At 41.0% G+C, this 20972-nt stretch overlaps 1 protein-coding gene across 3 annotated transcripts in view; it reads left to right on the plus strand.

Moving 5' to 3' along the window:
• Nucleotides 1-13552, plus strand: part of ZBTB20 (zinc finger and BTB domain containing 20) — a 473812-nt gene extending 460260 nt beyond the window's left edge. For all 3 annotated transcript variants that reach the window (XM_077174295.1, XM_054627748.2, XM_077174294.1), the window contains 2 exons: nucleotides 5301-6911; nucleotides 12063-13552. In XM_077174295.1, the coding sequence (XP_077030410.1) occupies nucleotides 5321-6911; nucleotides 12063-12481 (2010 nt within the window). In that variant the 5' untranslated portion in view covers nucleotides 5301-5320 and the 3' untranslated portion in view covers nucleotides 12482-13552. The remainder of the gene's footprint in view (nucleotides 1-5300; nucleotides 6912-12062) is intronic.
• The last annotated feature ends 7420 nt before the right edge of the window (nucleotides 13553-20972 follow it).

Genomic DNA, 20972 nt, shown 5'->3' on the forward strand with positions numbered 1-20972 from the left:
TTTCCAGAAATGGTAGTCATTACTGTGCAATGGGCTTTGAGATACCATGATTTTAAAAGACACTAGAGAAAATCAAATTCTTTGATATCCTTCAGTTATGGGCATTAAGACTTTCATCAACTGGCTTTGCAGAAAGGGACATCTAGTGGCTGTACAGAAAAAAAACCTTGCAAAATGCGTTTTCAAATGCACAACATAGCCATTTGTGTATGGCCTGCAGTGTTCAATATTCTGTTCATCTTTTTGGTTCTATTACCTCATATGTTTTCTGGGGGTAATTTTTTATGGTTTTGACAAACAAACAAAAAATCACCATTTCGAGCCATTACTTTCTAGCTTCATGTAGGTCTGTGTATGGTAACTCTGGCAAATAGAAAACTGCCTCAAGCCATGCTTGATGTACCTCACTGCTGCACTTCGAGTTTTCTATAGCATCTTCCAGGAGTCCACTGCCTGCTGTTTCCTTCTGCCATTGCCTTCCCCTTTGGTACTGTACTTGCAGAGCTTGTCATTGTTATTGTCATGGTAAAACCTACTTTATTTTGAATGCCCATAGCATAAAAGTCAGCAGGAGGGGTGGATGAGATTCAGGGAAACACTAATCTAAGCATTCAGTCATGTATTACACAACAAAAGTTTTTTTCCTTTCCCATCCACGTTGTGCTCCTTCTTACTAGTTGAGGATGAATTCCATGCATGTTTCTGTGAATAGCCTGACAGTTTAATCGGTACATTTGCATACGGGCAAATGAAGCTTTTTTCAAAGTTGCACAGTAATATGTTTCACCTTTATACCATGCCAGCTTCAAATTGTATCCCAGGAGGATTTCAAATGTGCATAATCTGTGCAGTTGTCTGGGCTTTTTTCCTTTCTTTTTCTTCTGCTTTTTTTTTAACTGGCAAATGCCTATTCATTGCCCATCTGGGTAAGAATGGCCTTTGCATTTTCACACCCATTCTTTCCTATATGGTTTGTGAATACTCCTCCAATCAGAACTTGCTTCACAGAAAGGGGACAAAACCATTTTACAGGAGTTTCTCAGAATAAGTCCATTGGGATCTCTACATCATGTTTACTGGACAAAAAAAGACCGAGTACTTAACAAAGACCACTTGAATTTCACAGAAAGTTTCCCACTGTCTTGAGTTTAAAAGAGTGGCAGGCCTGAGGAGAGCCCTAGACAGGAGTCTTTTTCCTGAGCTGGGCATTCTGTGCAGTGATGAGTAGGTGAGTGTGTGTGTGTGCGCAGCTGGGCCTTGTGAGGAGCTGACACACTTTCTGGCTTGTCCAAGGCTCTAGGAGTCTTTGTCAGAATATGGCATTTACTTAGAATCAAACCTGCATTGGCAAGTCCGTGTTTTGTGGGCAGCATCACCTTTGAACTTTCAGCTTAGAACAACGTGAAGTAGGGGTCAACCACAAAACTTGGATCTGGACCCAGCTTCATGCAAAGAGGGAAAGGATCTGCCTTGGACAGCAGCTTTTGCTACAGACCAATCCCTGGAATTTGTTAAAACCACTCTTCATACTGATGTGGCTTGTATAGTAGTGGTTCTGACATTTACACAAATTATTTCTTTGCCTGGACTTGGGATAGATATGCTTTACAGTGTTGAATGTCAAGGAAGGTCGCCTAGAAAAATCATCCTCAAAATCTGTATTAGCTTTTTTTTTACTATTTATTGTGTATCTCTTCCAACCACCCTTCTTCTTTTATCCTCTCAAGGAGTACATTTCAGTTGCTTCTCAGTTGAAGAAGTGGTAGATGTTCCAACAGTGAGAGGATCTTTTTAGGGCAAACTCTAATAGCAGTAAAAAATAATGCCATTTATGAAGTGGCTCAGTTGGCTTTCAGACCAGCTCCTACACCACAAGGAGCATCCTAGTTCAGTTCCTATAGGAGAGCTATTCACATCACTCTTGCAAATGCATACAAATCTTTTTTTTGTAGCCAGGATCAATTTCAACTGCCTGTTTTCATTAAGTTTGCTAAGGATTTCCCTAAATTCCTCCCATGTTAAACTATGACAGGACCAAATACACTGTGGCTATACTACTCTTGATTCCCACAGCCAGGACCTGAGAAGGACTGTTGAAACTTATAGATGAACCTTGCCCTTCCTCCTTTCTGTACATGATTTCTGGGTAAATGGCAGAATTCACATTCCCAGGAAGTCATTTAGTCTCATGATCCATGTCACACCTTTCTGGAAAGGAGTTGTCCTAAGTGTGAGAAACAACTGATAACTTTGAAAATTTAAAAAGGTTTATTAAACCTTAACAAAAATACAACAAAGGACTATATAAAGAAAAATTGCAGTGCCAGGAACTGCTATCGTAGATACCACATGGCCAGTTCATCTTCAAGATGGATGCCCAGTGTTTTATACCCCTGGGGGTTGCATCAGCCAGCTCTGGCTCCTCCCAAAGTCTGTCTGTCAGTTCTTCTTTGCCATTTATCGGTGGAGACTGCTTTCTTGTAACTTGATTGGAGATCAGGTGTTGCCATGCCACACCCCCTATGCACCAAGCTTTTCCATTCCCGGCTGCCCCATGCAAGGGGTGCGTGGCACAGCTTCTGTCCTAGACAACCCCGGCTGTCTGATGGTCACAACACGGGAGGGGGGGAAGGGAACCATGGGGAGAACAGAGGACATCTAAACTACTGTAACATAACTGTACATCACTAAAGCTTTTCTTAATATTTACACAATATTTATCCCTTAATTGTGGCAGCCAGTCATCTCATTACCGTCCGTAACACTAAGGATGCATTTTTCAGAGTTTTGCTCACAAAATTAATTTTATCTGCCAAGGAGCATAGTAACAAAGTAGGTTTCTTTTCTCAAATCAAGTGACCTGTCTGTAGCATCTCTGGTGTGTGTAGAATATTCCACATTGTGCATATTCAAGATAGGATTTTTGGGTTATTGGGTTAGACTGCTGCATATTTCTTATTATTATCAAATACCTTCTTTGACAGACCTGAACATAGAGATGTCTTTATGTGAAAGTGAGTCCTAGGAGCAAACCAGGTAGTCACTGGTACTACTCAAAGATAGTGGGTAGCTGTACAGTCACTTGCTATGGCCTGTAGTAAGTCTTAAAAAGAGGTGTCACCTATTTATCAATAATTTTCCACCCTTCTGTTGCCCCACATCTATGAAGTTTTTGCCAAGGATTCTGACTTTGTGTGTAAATACATGCTGGATTTTGGATTCTAGTATGGTCTGACATGTTTGACACGGAAGCATCTGGAACTGCCCTGGAGGCCTCTGGAGAATTACTCTTTCCGGAAGGAGGAGGAAATACATCTCTTCTCTACATTATTTTGTGTGATAATAGTTGCAATGCCCTTGAAGGAAAGTCTCCCAGTTTCTAAGATGTTTTTCTAGTCCTATGGTCAGTCCCATTAAAGAAAGAAGTTCAGGTTTCCTGGCTAAGCTTATGAACAAGACAGAGGAATTTCACAACCTCCATCATGGTGTTAGTGATTTCTTCCTTGTTTCTTCTATGTGAGCATCCCCTCAGCATGCTAATCACACATGGAAATTAGTAACCTTCTGGTACAGGTTGGTTTACATCTGTTAACGTGGGACTTCTTCAGACAGCTTGGCCCCTTTGTGATTTCCAGTTCCTGACCTTTGTGCTTCCCTTTAATCATCAGCTACTTCAGAGAATTAAAATAACCGCTTGTGTCCCTGGTGGTTTCTCTTGGAACCACCAGAAGAGAGGGTGCTTGAGATGTTGGGAGTGAATAAATGGGAAGTAAAAGGCAGAGCAGGGAGCATGCCATATTTGCCTGCAAATTGCAGTGAGAAGTGTTCAACTGCCTGTGGATGAGATGTAAAGCATTCCTTCGGGTGGGGCAGAGAGACATTGCTGGGCTAAAAGGCCTGTGTATGCCTATCAACTGCTTCCAGTGCTATTTATTTGCTCTTACATTTGTTAGACAGTGACAATAAGCTAGTTTCATTTACTCACACGTACCAACTTCTATTTTTGGATGCTCACACATTACCAAGTTATTGTGGCAATAGTGGTTAGATCTTTGGTGGGAATATGCATGACAAAATGCCTGTAAAACCAGTGGCGATTTAGCATTACTTTGCCTAATTTTCTAGAAAGCAAGGTGCCACAAGTACTACAAATGCTTAAAAGAATTATTAATAGTGTTTTATTTGTTTACCATTCAAGGGACAATTGATACTTTATAATTAAAAGGTGAAATCATAGTTTCTGCCTGTCAAAATCCAAATAGATGAAAATTTGGTATAAAACAGGAAAGGAAATGGGAAAGCAGTGAAACCAAAGCAAGCAAGATGAAGATGGGGAACAGTGGATTGGGAGATTAAGAAATTTCTTTTTAGTCACTTGTAAATTTTGAAGATTATGTTAGCTCTGTATCCAAATTGGTTAGATGCTTTTCTGAACTGTTCTCTATTTAGATTATTCAGTCAAACTAAGACAAAATCTTCCTTGGAGTAAATGTCTGTAATATTCCAGTTTCTGTCAAGTAAATAACAGCAGGAGAACATTTGGTTTTATATGATGGCGGTCTGGTGCAAGTCAGAACTTGGGATATGCTAAAAATGAAGGGGACAGCTCATGTTAACTTCTTGCTTTGGGTTCTTTCAGAGAACTGTTTGTCACTATTGGGTAGCAAATGTTCTAAACCACAACCCCAGACAAAACTCTGCGTGGGATTTTAGGAACATTTGCAGCCTTAATCTTGAACCAGATTTGGATTTTACAAAGTGACTGCCAGTTTTTTTTGATACAAGTAACTATACTGTGAAACACATGATCTAAATTCCTTAAAATACCAATCTAGATTGAAATAATATTTTCATATATACTCTTTGCATTAACAACTTAGGGTCATTACAGATTCTGATCTCTCTGGCATAAATCAAATCCACAGCCTAAAATCCAGCTTTAATCCATGTGCTCAGTGTTTACAATTGGCTGGCTCTAAGCTTTTTAAAGCCAGATAAACTGATAGGAAGCCCAAGACTCAGGAGTATGATTGGAATTCAGGTCCAGCTACACCTGTCTTCATTTGGTTTTGTCCAAAGATTCAGGACTTGAGCTTCTGGAAATGAGTAGGGAAGTTTACCTGTAGCCTTACAAAATGATGTGTTGTTACCAATGCCTCTGTGTGTGGTTTTTCCAGTGCAATCAGTTTTGTTTACACAGTGGGAGTTACCATTGCCAGCGCTCTCACTCCGGCCCTGCAGAGGACAAGACTCATTCTGTTCTTTTTGTTTGTTTGTTTTTGTCACCTGCTTTGCTCCAGGTAACATCAGTTGCAAGGGGATGACAGAGCGCATTCATAGCATCAACCTTCACAACTTCAGCAATTCTGTGCTTGAGACCCTCAACGAGCAGCGCAACCGTGGCCACTTCTGTGACGTGACGGTCCGCATCCACGGGAGCATGCTGCGCGCCCACCGCTGCGTGCTGGCGGCTGGCAGCCCCTTCTTCCAGGACAAGCTGCTGCTGGGCTACAGCGACATCGAGATCCCCTCAGTGGTGTCGGTCCAGTCTGTGCAAAAGCTCATTGATTTCATGTACAGCGGGGTGCTGCGGGTGTCCCAGTCAGAGGCCCTCCAAATCCTCACAGCTGCCAGCATCCTGCAGATCAAGACTGTGATTGATGAGTGCACAAGGATTGTCTCACAAAATGTGGGCGATGTCTACCCAGTGATTCAGGATTCTGGCCAAGAGACACCCAGGGGAACACCTGAATCAGGCACCTCGGGGCAGAGCACTGACACAGAGTCTGGCTACCTGCAGAGCCATTCACAGCACAGCGTGGACAGGATCTATTCAGCCCTCTATGCCTGTTCCATGCAAAATGGCAGTGGGGAGCGCTCGTTTTACAGTGGAGCTGTGGTCAGCCACCATGAGACAGCCCTGGGACTCCCCAGGGACCATCACATAGAAGACCCCAGCTGGATTACCCGGATCCATGAACGGTCGCAGCAGATGGAGCGGTACCTCTCCACCACTCCAGAGACCACACACTGCCGGAAGCAGCCCCGCCCTGTCCGAATCCAAACCCTGATGGGCAACATCCATATTAAACAGGAGATGGAGGATGACTATGACTACTACGGCCAACAGAGGGTGCAGATCCTTGAGCGCAATGAGTCTGAGGAATGCACTGAGGACACTGACCAAGCAGAAGGCACTGAGAGCGAGCCCAAAGGGGAGAGTTTTGACTCGGGTGTCAGTTCCTCCATTGGCACTGAGCCTGATTCCATGGAGCAGCAGTTTATGGCTGGTCTGGGCCGGGATGGGCAGCAAGAACCTACTCAAGCAGATCAAAATGATGTCCCTGCTGATGGCACTCAGCCGCAGCAGCAGCAGCAGCAACATGTAGATGCCAACTCTTCCTCACCAGAGAGAAGCAATGACGTTGAAATGGACAGCAAAGTGCTCACAGTCAATAACAGCACCGAAAAGGGGGCTTTGCAGCCTTCTGTCAGCACATCTGTTGCCCAACCATTGCCAACCACACAGATCTACTTACGCCAGACAGAAACCCTCACCAGCAATCTGAGGATGCCACTGACTCTGACCAGCAACACTCAGGTCATTGGCACAGCTGGCAACACCTACCTGCCTGCCCTTTTCACCACGCAGTCTGCTGGCAGTGGCCCTAAGCCTTTTCTCTTCAGCCTGCCCCAGCCTTTAGCTGGCCAACAGACACAGTTTGTGACAGTGTCCCAGCCTGGCCTGTCAACCTTTACTGCCCAGCTGCCAGCCCCACAGCCCTTGGCCCCGTCTGCGGGCCACAGCACAGCGGGTGGGCAAGGCGAAAAAAAGCCTTACGAGTGCACTCTCTGTAACAAGACTTTCACCGCCAAACAGAACTACGTCAAGCACATGTTTGTACACACAGGTAAGAGTGCTTCCCTTTGGCTTGCATATGGAGCCACAGAAAGCCCTTCACAACCATGTACTTAGATTTTGTTTACCAGCCTGCCAGGCCCCAGGATAAACAGAAGGGAGGGCTTATCCAGGGAGCTGGTGTCACTGAACACTTCCTGGCCTTACTGCACTGAAGTTGAGTCCCTGCAGAAAAATATAGATCCCAAATAGGGGCCTAACTGTGCAGGGTGGAGAAACAAGTTAATTTCTCTTGGAGTAAAATGCATCCTGCATCCATCCAAGGAAATGGTGAGCATTCATTGTACCCTGCAAGCTGACCAGACAACATTAAGTGGATGAGAGGAAACTAATAGGTCATAAGAAAAACTATATCTACTAAGAAAGGGCATCCCCCTGTAGGTTTTACAAATATGGGGTTTACAGATTAAGCTAAAGTAGTGGTGAGGTTAGGGCAAATTCATTACTAGTGGAGCTGCGCCAGTAGGTCCAGGCCCGGATGTTACACACACTGCCACAGATTTTTTAGATCTCACATACTACTATAAGAAATTAAATCTGGGGTTTTGTCAGAAGGTCTTTCTGTACTTCACTGAGGCTAATTGCTGTAATCCCTTGTCTCTTGGTAAATCAGAGGCATCACTAGCTGTGCATACAGAAACATAGGGTTCAGTGAGAAAATATTTAAAGAATATATGTGGAGCACAATGGAACACAATATCAGCATCTTTCTGTTTAAAACTACAGCTGCTTTAGTACATGGTTTATGGTCTGTTGAGATAACATAGGTAACCATATTTGCCACTGAGCCAAAACTGCCTTTTCTAGCTTTGCCAAGTTATGAGACTTCAAAGCAAGGATATGTATTTTAAATGGAGTTCCATGGGTTCAGGAGTGCTTTGCTTGCTTTAGCCCTTGGCTCTTCCTGCTGTTGGAGAGACATTCTAGTTTAGAGAAAGAGTAAATATTTCTTTCACCAAGCAGTGCCTTTGTTAACATCAGATCTTAAAATAAATGCTGGGTTTGTGAAACATGGAGGAGAACCTGGAAACATTGCCCAACATGCCTCTCTCTTGGATGCAATAGATTTCAATTCCATGTGTATATGTAAACTTTTAACTTCAATTTACCTGTATTTATCACTTAAATGAAAAACTCCTCTAGATATCTACAGCAGACATGTACATATACATATACAAAAAGATCAACTTCTCAGGACTGGTACAAAATGTGTAATTGCAAGGATCAAGAGTCCTGAATCCCAATATTACCTTTGTGTCTGTTTATGTTCTCCATCTCTCTGTTGTGGATGAGGAGCTAAAATGCAACATAGATAGTGTTGGTATTCAGAAAAATATCCCCTTCATAACACAGTCAAATATATCTGCTTGCATTCTTGTTCTAAAAGCCAAAAAGACTTTTTTACAAATAACTTCACTGAGATTAGGTACTTTATTGCCCCTACCACTGCACTTTGGTTTTGGATTCAGATAAAGAATAATACTGGAAGTATTTTTCTGATCTAAAACATTCTTAGCTACTACAAGTAATACCAACTGAGGAAATTGATAGGCATCTTGAATCATGAATTAATATTTTATTTTTGTGGGTGTGAGAATGCCCTAAAAAATGAACCGTGGTGGCAAGGAAAGATTTGGGTAAATAAATCATTTCAAAATTCATTTAGGAGCTAACTGGCTCCTGAGAGAATAATTTCACCTTAATCTACAGAGAGCAAGGCTTCAAAAAACCCTCCTATATGCACAAATTACCATTATGTGTGCAGCCCCAGAGAAAGTCTGTCTGCTACCTTGTCTAGTGCTGGACAGGATCATTACAAAAATTGAGGGGAGATACCTGTTCCCACTGTCAGGGTGACTTTTCCTTAGGCCTGTTGAAAGAAGCCCAGTAAAGTGGCCCTGGAAAAGATCCACAGAAAAAATGAGAGGTTTGGGAGATGCAAATATTTGAATTAATCTTTCTGTTTGGAGGGCTCACAAGAGAAGTCATGGAAGAGCCTAATAATAAACCTGAATTCAGTAACTTAAAGGCCTCTATATCTCTATATGTTTTTATGCTTCCAAAAACTACAGTCTGATTAACTTTCCATGCAACAGAAACCGACATCCTTTTCTTCTTTCACATGGCTGCAAGCATATTAGAGATTGCTATTTTTCCATGATCCATGTAGACTCACTTTAATATATCCCACAATATTGTGGAAATACAGTGCTAGAGTGTATGCAGTGTCTGCACTTTATAAGGCACCATTGCCTTTCCCACATATCACACTGTGATTAATACTGGATTAAAGGCTGCAAAAGAGGATCACATGCCAAGGGGATCAAAGCAGAACACCAACATTGCTGCCTCCATACCTTCTAATTTGGTGATAGGATGGCGATGGTATGAGGGCAAGTCATTTGAGGAGTGGCTGAGGTCACTTGGCTTCAGCCTGGAGGAGATTGAGGGGAAACCTCATTGTGACCTACAGCTTCCTCATGAGGGGAAGTGCAGGGGCAGGAACTGACCTCTTCTCTCTTGTCCAGTGATAGGACACAAGGGAATAGCATGAACCTGTCTCAGGGTAGGTTTACATTAGATATTAGGAAAAGGTTTTTCACTCTTTGGTAGGGGTTGGTGGGCACCAGAACAGGTTCCCCAGGGAAGTGGCCACAGCACCAAACCTGGCAGAGTTTGAGAAGCTCTTGGATGATGGTCTCGGGCTCATGGTGTGATGCTTGGGGTGGTGCTGTGCAGGACCAGGAGGTGGAACTTGATGATCCTTGGGAGTCCCTTCCAACTCAGGATTCTATGATTCCATGACCTCAGTGTCAGCACCAAGTATCCATTACGGTTAGGGTTCAGAGAGCTGCAGAGCCTACATCACCAGGAGCACAGGGGCTAGAAAAGGGAACCATGGCCAGGCGCTGACGTTGCTTCTTCCCCATTCCAACTCAGGATATGCTCTGATTCTATTCTTCTAATCATCCCATATTGCAGTTTAATACCAGCCAAATACAAAATAAAGAAGCAAAAGGAAGAACATGCACATTTTAATTCACTTAGCAAAGTTTTCTCTGACTTTAAAATGAAGAATCACGGGAATAAAGAATCTACAGTGCTCACTTAGGAAGCACAAAAATTTGCATACAAAAAAGAAAAACTAAAGTTTTGTAATTCTTTAGAGAGGAGAAATCCCAGGAAGACTTTGAAGCTGAGATTAAAAAGCCACAACCCAGTATATCTTAGAAACATAAGCAGGCAAAAATTAACATATTTTTATAGCACAATCTTAACAAGGTCTAGAGTGGAGGAGACCAACTTAATACAAACTCTGGGACATATATTGCCCAAGGCAAAAATGAGCTCCATAAATACAATCAGCCTCTTGTAAGTTAATCAGACGTTATTCTAACTGACACGCTATCATTTTCCACATCACGTGTCATGCATGTTGACCTGTCTACACACAAGACAGTACTGTGTGTGGCAAAGCCATCAGGAAAGCAAGGACTTAGTGTTTTGAGCAAATGTCTTTCACCAAGTAGGGACAAACTCCTCACGAGTACAAGGAAGAGCAGCAAGTGGATTTCATTCATGGATGTCACTGTCATACATGCAAACCATGAAATAAAAAGAAACAGAGACTTGGGGGAGATAAAAAAGTAGGTCTTTCACATCTAATCCATTTTAATTATCTCCTCTTAAAATTGAGTTTAAGTAGCATATGGTAATCTCACTATACAATGAGTGAATTATATATTACCACAGGCATGTCTTGGTCCCTGAAGATTGACTCTTCAGGATTTAAAACAGTTCAAAACAGACTGTAAAAAGAAGGAAGCAGGATGTCTTGTGGAGAAAAAATAATATGAGAAATTGCAGAATAACCACAGGAAAATAATTTTCTCCATCACTGAAAGTGAGGATCATTTCAATTCTTACAGAGCTATAGTACCATTTCTATCCCTGACAGCTTTGGGGATGATGAATTTCACACATGAAATATACCACAAGTGATTCAGAAAGCAAATTAAAAGTAGCTTTTGATGGGGCATTCAGGGTGTTAGTTGTTGGTTACATTATCAGTGCAGCAGCATATCATGAAAACATTGGTTGATACCATGAAACATGAGACCATGCCTTATCTTTCAGAACTCTGAGCATGAGGAGGATTTAAGAGTAGTCTGAAAAAAACAGTATATTTGCTCAGCTAAGTATTTTTCCCAGTTTATCCTTGTAGTCATTGGTTTGTCTGAATATGATCAGAGTTCAATTATATGAGTTTCTGTAATAAGTTTTACAACACTCCTGGGAACACAAGGCAATGTGGAAGATTGCATACATGTTTTATCTCCCTAGTTTACCTCATAAGATGTTTGATTTAACTGGCAGTCAAATCATTCAAGTTTCCTGTGTCTTACACTGGAAGTTTATCTGTTAGGTTGCCCTTTGCATGGTGCTGGCTGGCCTAGGCAATTCTGTATCCTGAGGTTCCTTTTTCCAGTACTCCTTGTACACGCTTCAGCTGTGACATTTGACCAGAAAAGGGAGCAACAAATGTAAACCTCTTATAAAGTGTTGGATTCCTCTGACAATCTCTGTCTCTGCTCTCCTGAGAAATTGAAAGCAATTTGACCAAAATGTGTCTGGCCCAGGTCAGCTGTCTGGTAATCACTGATTTGTCCCTTTTTTTATTGCATGCTGGTAAGGAAACAGAAGCACTGGAAGGTGAAGTAGCATGGCTGAGACCTTCCTGTCTAGAAATGAGCATGAGGGGCAAGACAGGAGCACAGACAGGAGAGGCTGTGCCATTGAAACTGAGTGCAGATGCCAGGACCTTTTAACTCTAGTCCTGTCTTTGTCAGTGTCTGCCTAGTGTGTGAACTTGAAGAAATCACCTGAGCTCCTTTTTACTGTATGTGGATAGGGAATTCCTGCAGCCCCCTTTGTAAAGCATTTTGAAACCTCTGGTTGCAAAAAATGCTGTGTGTCAAAACACACTGCTTGACAGACTTACTCTTTGTTAGCCAGAGCACCTCTCCAAAGACCCCCATGAGGCTTACCATTAGTTTATTGCGAAGAGTTCTACTGAACTGGTTTAATTTTATGATTTTTTTTTTGTCTGTCTCTCTGTGTCTCTCTCATTGGTACTGGGCAGGTGAGAAACCACACCAATGCAGCATCTGTTGGCGCTCCTTCTCTTTAAAGGATTACCTAATCAAACACATGGTGACACACACTGGCGTGAGGGCCTACCAGTGCAGTATCTGCAACAAGCGCTTCACCCAGAAGAGCTCCCTTAATGTGCACATGCGTCTCCACCGTGGGGAGAAGTCCTACGAGTGCTACATCTGCAAGAAGAAGTTCTCCCATAAGACCCTGCTGGAGAGGCATGTGGCTCTGCACAGTGCCACCAACGGCACGCCTGGAGCCACCGGCACCGGCGCGAGGGCTGTCCCCGCCGGCGTGGTGGCCTGCACGGAGGGGACCACGTACGTCTGCTCTGTCTGTCCAGCTAAGTTTGACCAAATCGAGCATTTCAACGACCACATGAGGATGCATGTGTCAGACGGATAAGTAGAATCTCTCTCTCTCTCTTTGTTATGAACAACAAAAATAGAAACAACAAAAAAAGCTATGGCACTAGAAATTAAGAAATTATTTTTGTTTCATTTTTACCTTTGTTTTCCTCCTTTTTTTGGGTTCATTTTGTTTTGTTGTTTTTTGTACTACATGAAGAACTGTTTTTTGCCTGCTGGTACATTACATTTCCGGAGGCTGGGTGAATAATAATTTTCCCAGCCTCCCTCGGATGGTGGCCTTAAGGCCAGGTAGTGCTTCATGAGCTCCACTGGTTGGATCTCTAGCTACTGGCCTCTAAATACAACCCTTCTTTACTACAAAAAGCAAACAACAAAAAAAAAAAAAAAAAAACCACAAAAAAATTTTAAAAAACAGACAAAAATAATTAAAAAAAATCTTTTTTCTCACTTGTGAAGAGCACTACAAATAAAGAAACAAAACAAAATATATTACAAATCTACAAGGCCTACTGTCATTATAAGTACACCGCTTGCAGTGTTTCAATGGACATGATTCACATTGCTGACCGCTTTTGGACTTCACAGTATCCAGTTAGAACTGTGGAATATTTTGCTTCTGGTTGAGCAGCAACCAGAGGAAACAAGGCCCTGCTGGTTTCCACCATGTGTCTGCTTTCGCACACACACATGCATTCACAAACACACAGAAAGGGCTGAGGGGAATGCGAGGCAGTGTGGCTTGGATAGTGTGGAGTCCCTGCAGGGTGAGGAAAAAGAATCAGAGGTTCCTCACCTGGATTCTGCTCCATCCCTCGCTGTCCAGCGCACCCTCCCCGCTGCTTTTCTCGTACCACCACCACCTTATAGCAGAAACCAAGAAGATTCAGACAACGAGCAACGGTGGCTTTTTTGTAATTTATTCAGTGTCTTCGCTGAGCACAGGGCCTCAGCACAATCAAGAGGGACTTTCACAGAAGGCAAAGAGAAACACAGAGGAAAATCAAAGATATCAGAGGTTGCAACCTATGGATCTAGGTACAAGAGAAGGGTTAGTTCCCACAATCTTTGCAAAAAAAAAATAGTTGCATCAGGATTTATTCTTGTGGAAGAAAGAGGAATAGAGGGTGGGAGGGGAGGGGAATAATAATTAAAAAAAAATAAGAGTTGTTGGGACTTTTTTAATTCAAAATTTTATAGAGGGGCAAAAGTGACGTTTACCAGATAGAATGCTGATTTTTTTAATATATTTACAACAGTATTTGTGTAAAAAAACAAAAAAAGTGAGATTGTTAAAAGTAATTTTTCTTTGTTTTCTTTTTTGTTTTGCATACACTGCCACTAATATCTTCTCTTTTATTATATATATGAATATATATAAAAATATATATTTTATTTTAAATTGAGACTGTTAAGGTTAGCTAACCTGCTTCCAGATAGAGGGGGGGAGGGGAGATGATCTTGATTTTTATTTTAAAAAAGAGGAAGGATGTTTTCTTTATTTTCTTTTCTAGTATTATTCTCTCTGTTTTCTAATGGAATCAAGAATTACCTGGGTCGATGAGGGGCTCTGTGAAGTCATCTGTGAGATTATCTACTAGTGTTTGTGCATCCTGCAGTATCATTTGAACTGCTACTTTGTTTTTTTGAATTATATGGTTCTCTTTTTGGCTCTTACCAAGCTTCTGTTGTTTCTTTTTTGGTTCCATCTCAGAATTTATTTCTGCTGAAGGATGTTTCCTTTTGAGAAAGAGATTTTTCTAGCAATGTTCCCTTGTTTTTGGGGATGATATAAACTGTAGTCTTTCTTCTTTGAAAAAGTAATGAAAGTTTTAAAGTGTGTAATAACTAGGATTTCCCTTCTTTTTGGTCACTGGACAAGAATTAATCTGCTGTATTTTTCTCTCATACCTGCCTTGCTCACTAGAGAGCTTCCGTATTTGTGTGGGAATCTGATCCTGCCCCAGTAATTTGTGCTGATGCCAAAACAACTTAAAACGTTACCATTGCAAATAATCTTCCCTTCATTTGCAAAAAATCTGACTGAAGGGCCACATCCCACATTCTCTGCATAGACAAAGCTATGAAAGGAATGTAGGATCAGTGTGAAAGATTGATTCCTGATCTGCATATATATGTTGGTGTTTTGTATTTTGTTTTATTGTGTTTGGACTGGTGTTCTCCCTAGTTGTCTTCTGTGTATCTGTGTAAGAATTTTTCCCCCAAAGCCAACTCCCAAAGTACATGGGTCCTTAGTTCAGTTGGATCAGCGTTTGACACTATCTTTGTCTTGCTTGAAATCTATATGAGGACTTACACCAACTGCACTCTGGACTTCATATTTTAGGCAGAGAAGAAGCACCTAACAAAAATATGCAAAAAGGAAAAAAGAAAAATTACTAGTTTAGTTTTTACTCGTGTCTATATTTAAATTAAGCTTTCTTAAGTTTACAAAACTTCTTGCTTGTGAACACTGAGCATTTCACATGAGACATTCTTTTATGCTGGACAACTTTCTGAGTATTGACTAGGTAGATCTCCATATACAATTTTGCATGTTCTTTACACCTGCGGCTTCTCTATCAGATGCCTGTGATCCAGTACAGGTAACTTCATCCATATGTTCTGTGCCTGTTCCATTAGCATTTATTTGGGGGAAAAAGCCTGACAGGTGGTTCAGTCTCAGAATCTTTCTGTGCCCTGCAAGGTACTGTTCAGCAGATCCTAAATGCTGAAGCCCAGATTCTTGGCTGCAATGTGCAGCATAGAGAGACCTTGAGGTGAGTGCCAGGGCAATTGAATCTTTTATATGGTAACGCCTTTCTTTGTTGCCAACTTGTTTGGGTAGTTCAAGGAGCTGGAGAAGGAGCACAAGTTCATTAACAAATATTATTTTAATAACCACAGTGGTAAAAGCAACACTGGCATGTAAATCAAGATGCAGAAAGACAAAGCCCAAGACACAGAGGGAGAACTGATATCTGCCATTTAGACACACTAAATCTATACAAAAAATAAGGTTCTGGAGACTAGAATGCAGTAGAAAATGAGGAAGGTGAAGCTAGACAAAAGGATTGAAGGTTTTTCTTTGGGGATAGGAAGGTTTTTTCCTGAGATCGTTTGTATCAAAGAATATTCTCCCATATGAGGAACTAGTGAAGAATTTTACCCAACTTACAAATATGTAGCTGCTTATTTGTCATCTGAGGTCTGGGGAAAAGCTGTTTAATTTGCCATTGTGAACCTGGTGAACTGTAGTCAAGATGTAGCGTATTCTGGAACATACTTCTGATACCAGAAGAGATATGCCAGTAAACATGAAATAAGAATCAGGATCTACGTCCACCAAAATCCAAATACTATCCAAATTTTAATCCTTCAGTTTTCATCCTTCCCTAAATCAAAGCATTATCTTTGAAATGCCAATTTTTTAAGTTCTAATAAATCTGAAGTGAATTAAAGATAAGGAATGAATGAATGAATGAATGAATGAATGAATGAATGAATGAATGAATGAATGAATGATGCCAATTAAAAAAAACAATAAACATAGTTCTTAAAGTAAAGCAAAGGCATACTAACTAGACTGAATTCTAAAATGCTTGTCAAAGAATTTAGGCCTAGGTCTTCAGAAATGACTGCCTGTAATATAAACTGATTTTGTTGGACTTCCAGACTTGATCTTGTAAAACATGGAGCAACTTGCAGCATGACTGCAAATGTGGCTTAAAGTGCTTGTCAGGTCATTCTGAATTTAGAAGCTCAAACATAGTCCCCTTCATCTTTTAAAGTGTTAGATTCTCTTTGGCAGTTCTTCCTCCCATCTTTGAAATACTTATTTGCTACTTGGAAACAACTATAATATCTGAATGTTACAGGTATATTCAAGCTTCATATATTGCTACAATATGCCTTTGCAAAAGGAATAGCAGTCACCATGATCTGGAAACTGCTGCTGACAATGTTTGAGCGAATCTATCTCAGTATGCTTGAAAGGCTTCCTTCAAAACACCTGGTGAAATGATGCAGATAAGAAAATGCAGACTGTAGGACACATCCTTTTGTTGAAGCATGCAATATCCTGCATTCCTTGAGCTTGATTCTCACTTTTGCTAAAGCTCTCTTTATATTGCTTTGGTGATGGAAAAGGCCATTAAATAGAACATAAATTCAAGCTTACAAGTCAAGGCCTCTCTGCAAGGCATAAGTGCAATAAAGGAAGCCTTAGAGTGAATGAGAAGTGCCTTCTTGTACAGCTGCTGAGGCTGGTGAAATGAATTGGAAATGTAGGACTGGCTAGAAGCAGATCTCCCCTGTGGTCCATCTCACCCAATACTGCATCTCTGCCATGTGGCAAGTTAGAGATGATTTGAATGAAGATGAATGACCAGTGTTGGATTATTACAAAGCAATAAGCCTAAGGGAGAAGATTTATTATATAATCCTCATTAGCTATTTCTACATATAAAATACATATAAATACAAATAAAACATGTATTTGCCTACAACCTAAAGGCATAATAATTCATGGCTTTACCTTTTTATCCCATATAAAAATTATGTATTGTGGCAGATAATTCTCATTGTCCTTGAAAGATCTAGCTTATTCACTTTTAGGTGGCCTCCATGATGTCCTGTGAAAGTGAATTCCTCCCGTTAATTACCACATTGTTGAAATTATTCCCTTTCAAATTTATTTTGTTGTTCATTAAAACACCCTTATTCTTGTATTATATGAAATCACAAATCAGAGAACCAAAATTTAACTTCTCTTGCCTATTTCATTGAGGTCTGCCTCTCTCTGGGAAGCTGAATCCACAAGGAATGCAGGACCACAAGCTCAGTGTCTGCTGAATAGCAAGGAGAGGACAGCTCCTGAGCATATCCATATGTGTTTGGGGCATGTGCATTAGCAAGGTTCTCCTACAGTGATCTCTTGCAGGGTACTGGCAGGAACAACTCATAAGTAATGGGAACCTAGCAGCACAGTAACTGGTCTGTACATTTTAATATGATATTTCAGTCTGGTACCTCCTCTCATAAAACCATATTAATAGTCTCTCTTAAGGGAAATAGGTGTAGGTGTTTGCAGCAACTGCTCTGAGGACACTTTCTCAATATCCATCATGCTTCTACTAGGCCCACTTCTGGCCCATGCTGTTACCTTCAAAAACAGCTCAAGTTCCCAGTAAGGTAACAGGGAAGAGTGGCATTTAATTGACTTTCTAAGTGAATGAGACTTCCCTTTGCTCGAAGACCAAAGAACCCAAGTGGAGCCTGTTTTTCTTCTTTTGATTTCTTTTTCATCCAAAGGAGAGCTGAGTATTAACCCACATACCATCAGCACCCCACTTCTTGTCAACCCCACTGACTGGGTTCAGTTGACCTTGAGGTACTTGATTAATGCTGGATGACTGACATGGTGGAGGAATTAGTCTCTTGCCTTTAGTGAGTATTATCCCAACGTCTCCTGTCTCCCTTAGTAATGAAACAAGTCCCATAGGGAGAAGGTACAAGACATACTCTTTGTAGGGATGTTGAGTCCAATCCAAAATCAGAAGCACCCAAATAATTTCAAACGTAATCAGTATGTGATAGATCTATGACTCTCCTGACAGTCCTATGCTAAGGAAATCCTCCAGCTCTCACTGCTGAAAATTGTTTGCTGCTCAAAAGGAAAAAAATAGCACGAGCCTGGAAAAGAGAAGGGTCCAGGTAGACTGTCGAGAACCTGACAAGACAGCTGGAGAAGGACCTTCACAAGGGCATGTAGTGGTAGAACTGGGAAGAATGGCCTTAAGCTGATGGAGTGTAGGTTTAGATTAGATATTGGGAAGAAATTCTTTATGATAAGGCTGGTGAGATACTGAAACAGGTTGCCTAGAGAAGGTGTGGGCTGTAGGTGTTCAAGATCAGGCTGGATGGGGCTTTGAGTAACATGGTCTAGTGGAAGGTCCCCTGCACATGCCAGGGGGCTTTGAACTGGATGATCTTTAAAGATCCTTACAACCCAAACCATTCTATAATTCTATGATAATATCAAATTAGCACCTAGTGGTTGTTCTGCTAAGAAGGACTATGACTTGATAATCAACGCTTTTAATTCAGCATCCAGGTCCTCTGAGCCATTGGAATAAACACAATAGTAAAGAGTCAGCAGGTAGCCTAACTGAAGCAGTATCTGATTGGCCTGAAGCAAAATAGCTGCTTTTCACATTCCCTGATTTGTTCTTATACTGGCTATGAAAATTCGTGAAGAAGGTATAAAGTCATGAGAACTTGGCCCTGAGAGGTTTTGAGCCTCCTCTTCTCCCAGAAGGTTTGTCTTCAACTGACCACTAAATAATCAAAATTCTGCTGAAAAAAGGCTTATGAGGGAAACTACAGATAACACATTAAGTCTGGAATCTTGAGTTTGTAAATGCAATAAACACCTTTTCCAGTACTTGGCAGTCCTGCTGACAGAAACCAAATGCAGGTAGAAACGCCTTGCAGAGGGGCAGGTGCTGAAAATGCCAAGGGTCTGCAGCATGGCCAGTAAGACAGGCAAGTGTATGGAGGTGGCCTGATGCTGGATACACATCCACAGGGGCTGGTTCTAGCCATGCCAAGTCAGTGTTCTTGCTGCTGTTCACCTTATTTTCATGCAAGAAGTAATAAGCTCTCAGCTGGTTTCCTTTAAAGCTACTCAGTGATCCAGTTCATTTCAGCCAGAGCAAAGAAGCCCCCATATTTTCACAGATCACTAAGCTGGAAAATATAGAGAGAGTTTTAGGTATATGCATATTCTTCAAACTGACCAAATAAAAATGTGGGTTATGCCTTCTCTAGGAAAGAACAGAGAAACTTGGTCCACAAGGGACACAACCTGTTTGAAAGAGAGGAACACTTAACTCTCTTAGACCTATTGTTATAAGGCAACACAAGGGGGAATCTTTGTTTTGTTTTTCCAAGAACATATCTAAATGAGAAACAAGATGTGTTGGGTATTAGTGCGTATGCATCTATTTATTCCCAGTGCTGATAACTAATCAATTATATTAGTGCCTCTAAGAGTACAGAAAATATTATGCTTTCATTGTTGTTATTTCTGCTCCCCCTCAGCTATAGATCAGGAGTACCTAAGGTGGAAAGAGTAGAGCTACACAAATGAGAAATTTTGGTGAACAAAAGAATTATTTCCCTGTGTAGGTGTGCCAGTATCTGGACAAATATCCTCTCTGAGTTAGAAAGGATATCTAACTGTATATCTAACAGGATACTGTTAGATAATTTTAATTTTAAAATTATTCTTCTAGTGAAAAAAAAGCAAAGTTAAATATTAATCAATATTTTTTCATTATATATTTAGCAGTGTTGCTGATCTTTTTGTATTTTAGCCTCTGCAGTAGCATTTGACTCACAAGCATTAAGAGAGAGTTCAAGACAGGAGAAGCAGAGATTACTGATGTACTGTGAAGAAGATTGAAAAGTAAATTGAACCCGTTTGCTTTAATTCGCTATTCATGCTGCAACTAAACTCAACTAAAGAGTTTCTAGGTTTATCTTAAAATAAAAGGAGACAAATATAGTCTACACATCATTCTAGCAAAGTCATATCAGGAGAAAAGTAAATCATGGTTTTTAAATGCCAATTTCCCCTAGAATTGTTCATTAATAGCTTTTAAAATAAAAGAGGCCAGTTCAAGATAAGCAGAACTCTGATGCTCTAACACAATTCTTCATGTTACACATGATCATAGTTTCCACTACCACTACCTACGTGAACTTCACTGACTTTCCCCAAAGTCAGTGAACTGAGATTTTTGTGCACAGCCACATATGCCCAAAGACACTCTTCATATTTCCCATAGGAAAAGGAGAGTAGCACTGAGGTAAGCAAACCAATCACAGAATTAATGTTGGAAAAGGCCTCTGAGATCATCGAGTCCAATTGTTAACCCAGCTCTGCTAAGCCCACCACTCAACCATGTCCCCAAGTGCCAAATCCACACTTGTTTTGAACACTTCCAGGGCAGTGATTCCACCACTTCCCTGGGCAGCCTGCTCCAATTTTGCCTCCCTTTTAGTCAAAAAAAAATTCCTAATATCTAATCTAATCTTCCCCTGGTACAACTTCTGGCTGTATCCTCTCATCCTGTCACTTGTTACCTGGGAGAAGAGCCCACCTGGCTACAATCTCCTTTCAGGCAGTTTTAGAGAGTTCCCCTTCAACCCCCTTTTTCCCAGATCCCTCTGTAGAACCTCCTAAATACTTTCTTAACTGCATTTTAACACCCCAATTTACACATTTTTCCTCAACTATTTTTCAAAAAGCAAAGAACATTAAGATACTTCCTTGGGAAGTAAATACACTACAGCCTTGAATACACTACAGCCTCATAGACAATTGCTTTAAAACAGAAATACATCTGAGCAGTATGAAGTGTGTTTATGTTTGGTATCTGTAGCAAAGTTTCATCTAAAATGTTCCCTTCTTACAAAAAATATCATGTTTTCCTCTTTGAAAGGGTAGGGAAGAAAGAATG

Source organism: Agelaius phoeniceus, chromosome 2 (assembly GCF_051311805.1).
Source record: "Agelaius phoeniceus isolate bAgePho1 chromosome 2, bAgePho1.hap1, whole genome shotgun sequence".
In the NCBI taxonomy this organism is placed as follows: Eukaryota; Metazoa; Chordata; class Aves; order Passeriformes; family Icteridae; genus Agelaius; species Agelaius phoeniceus.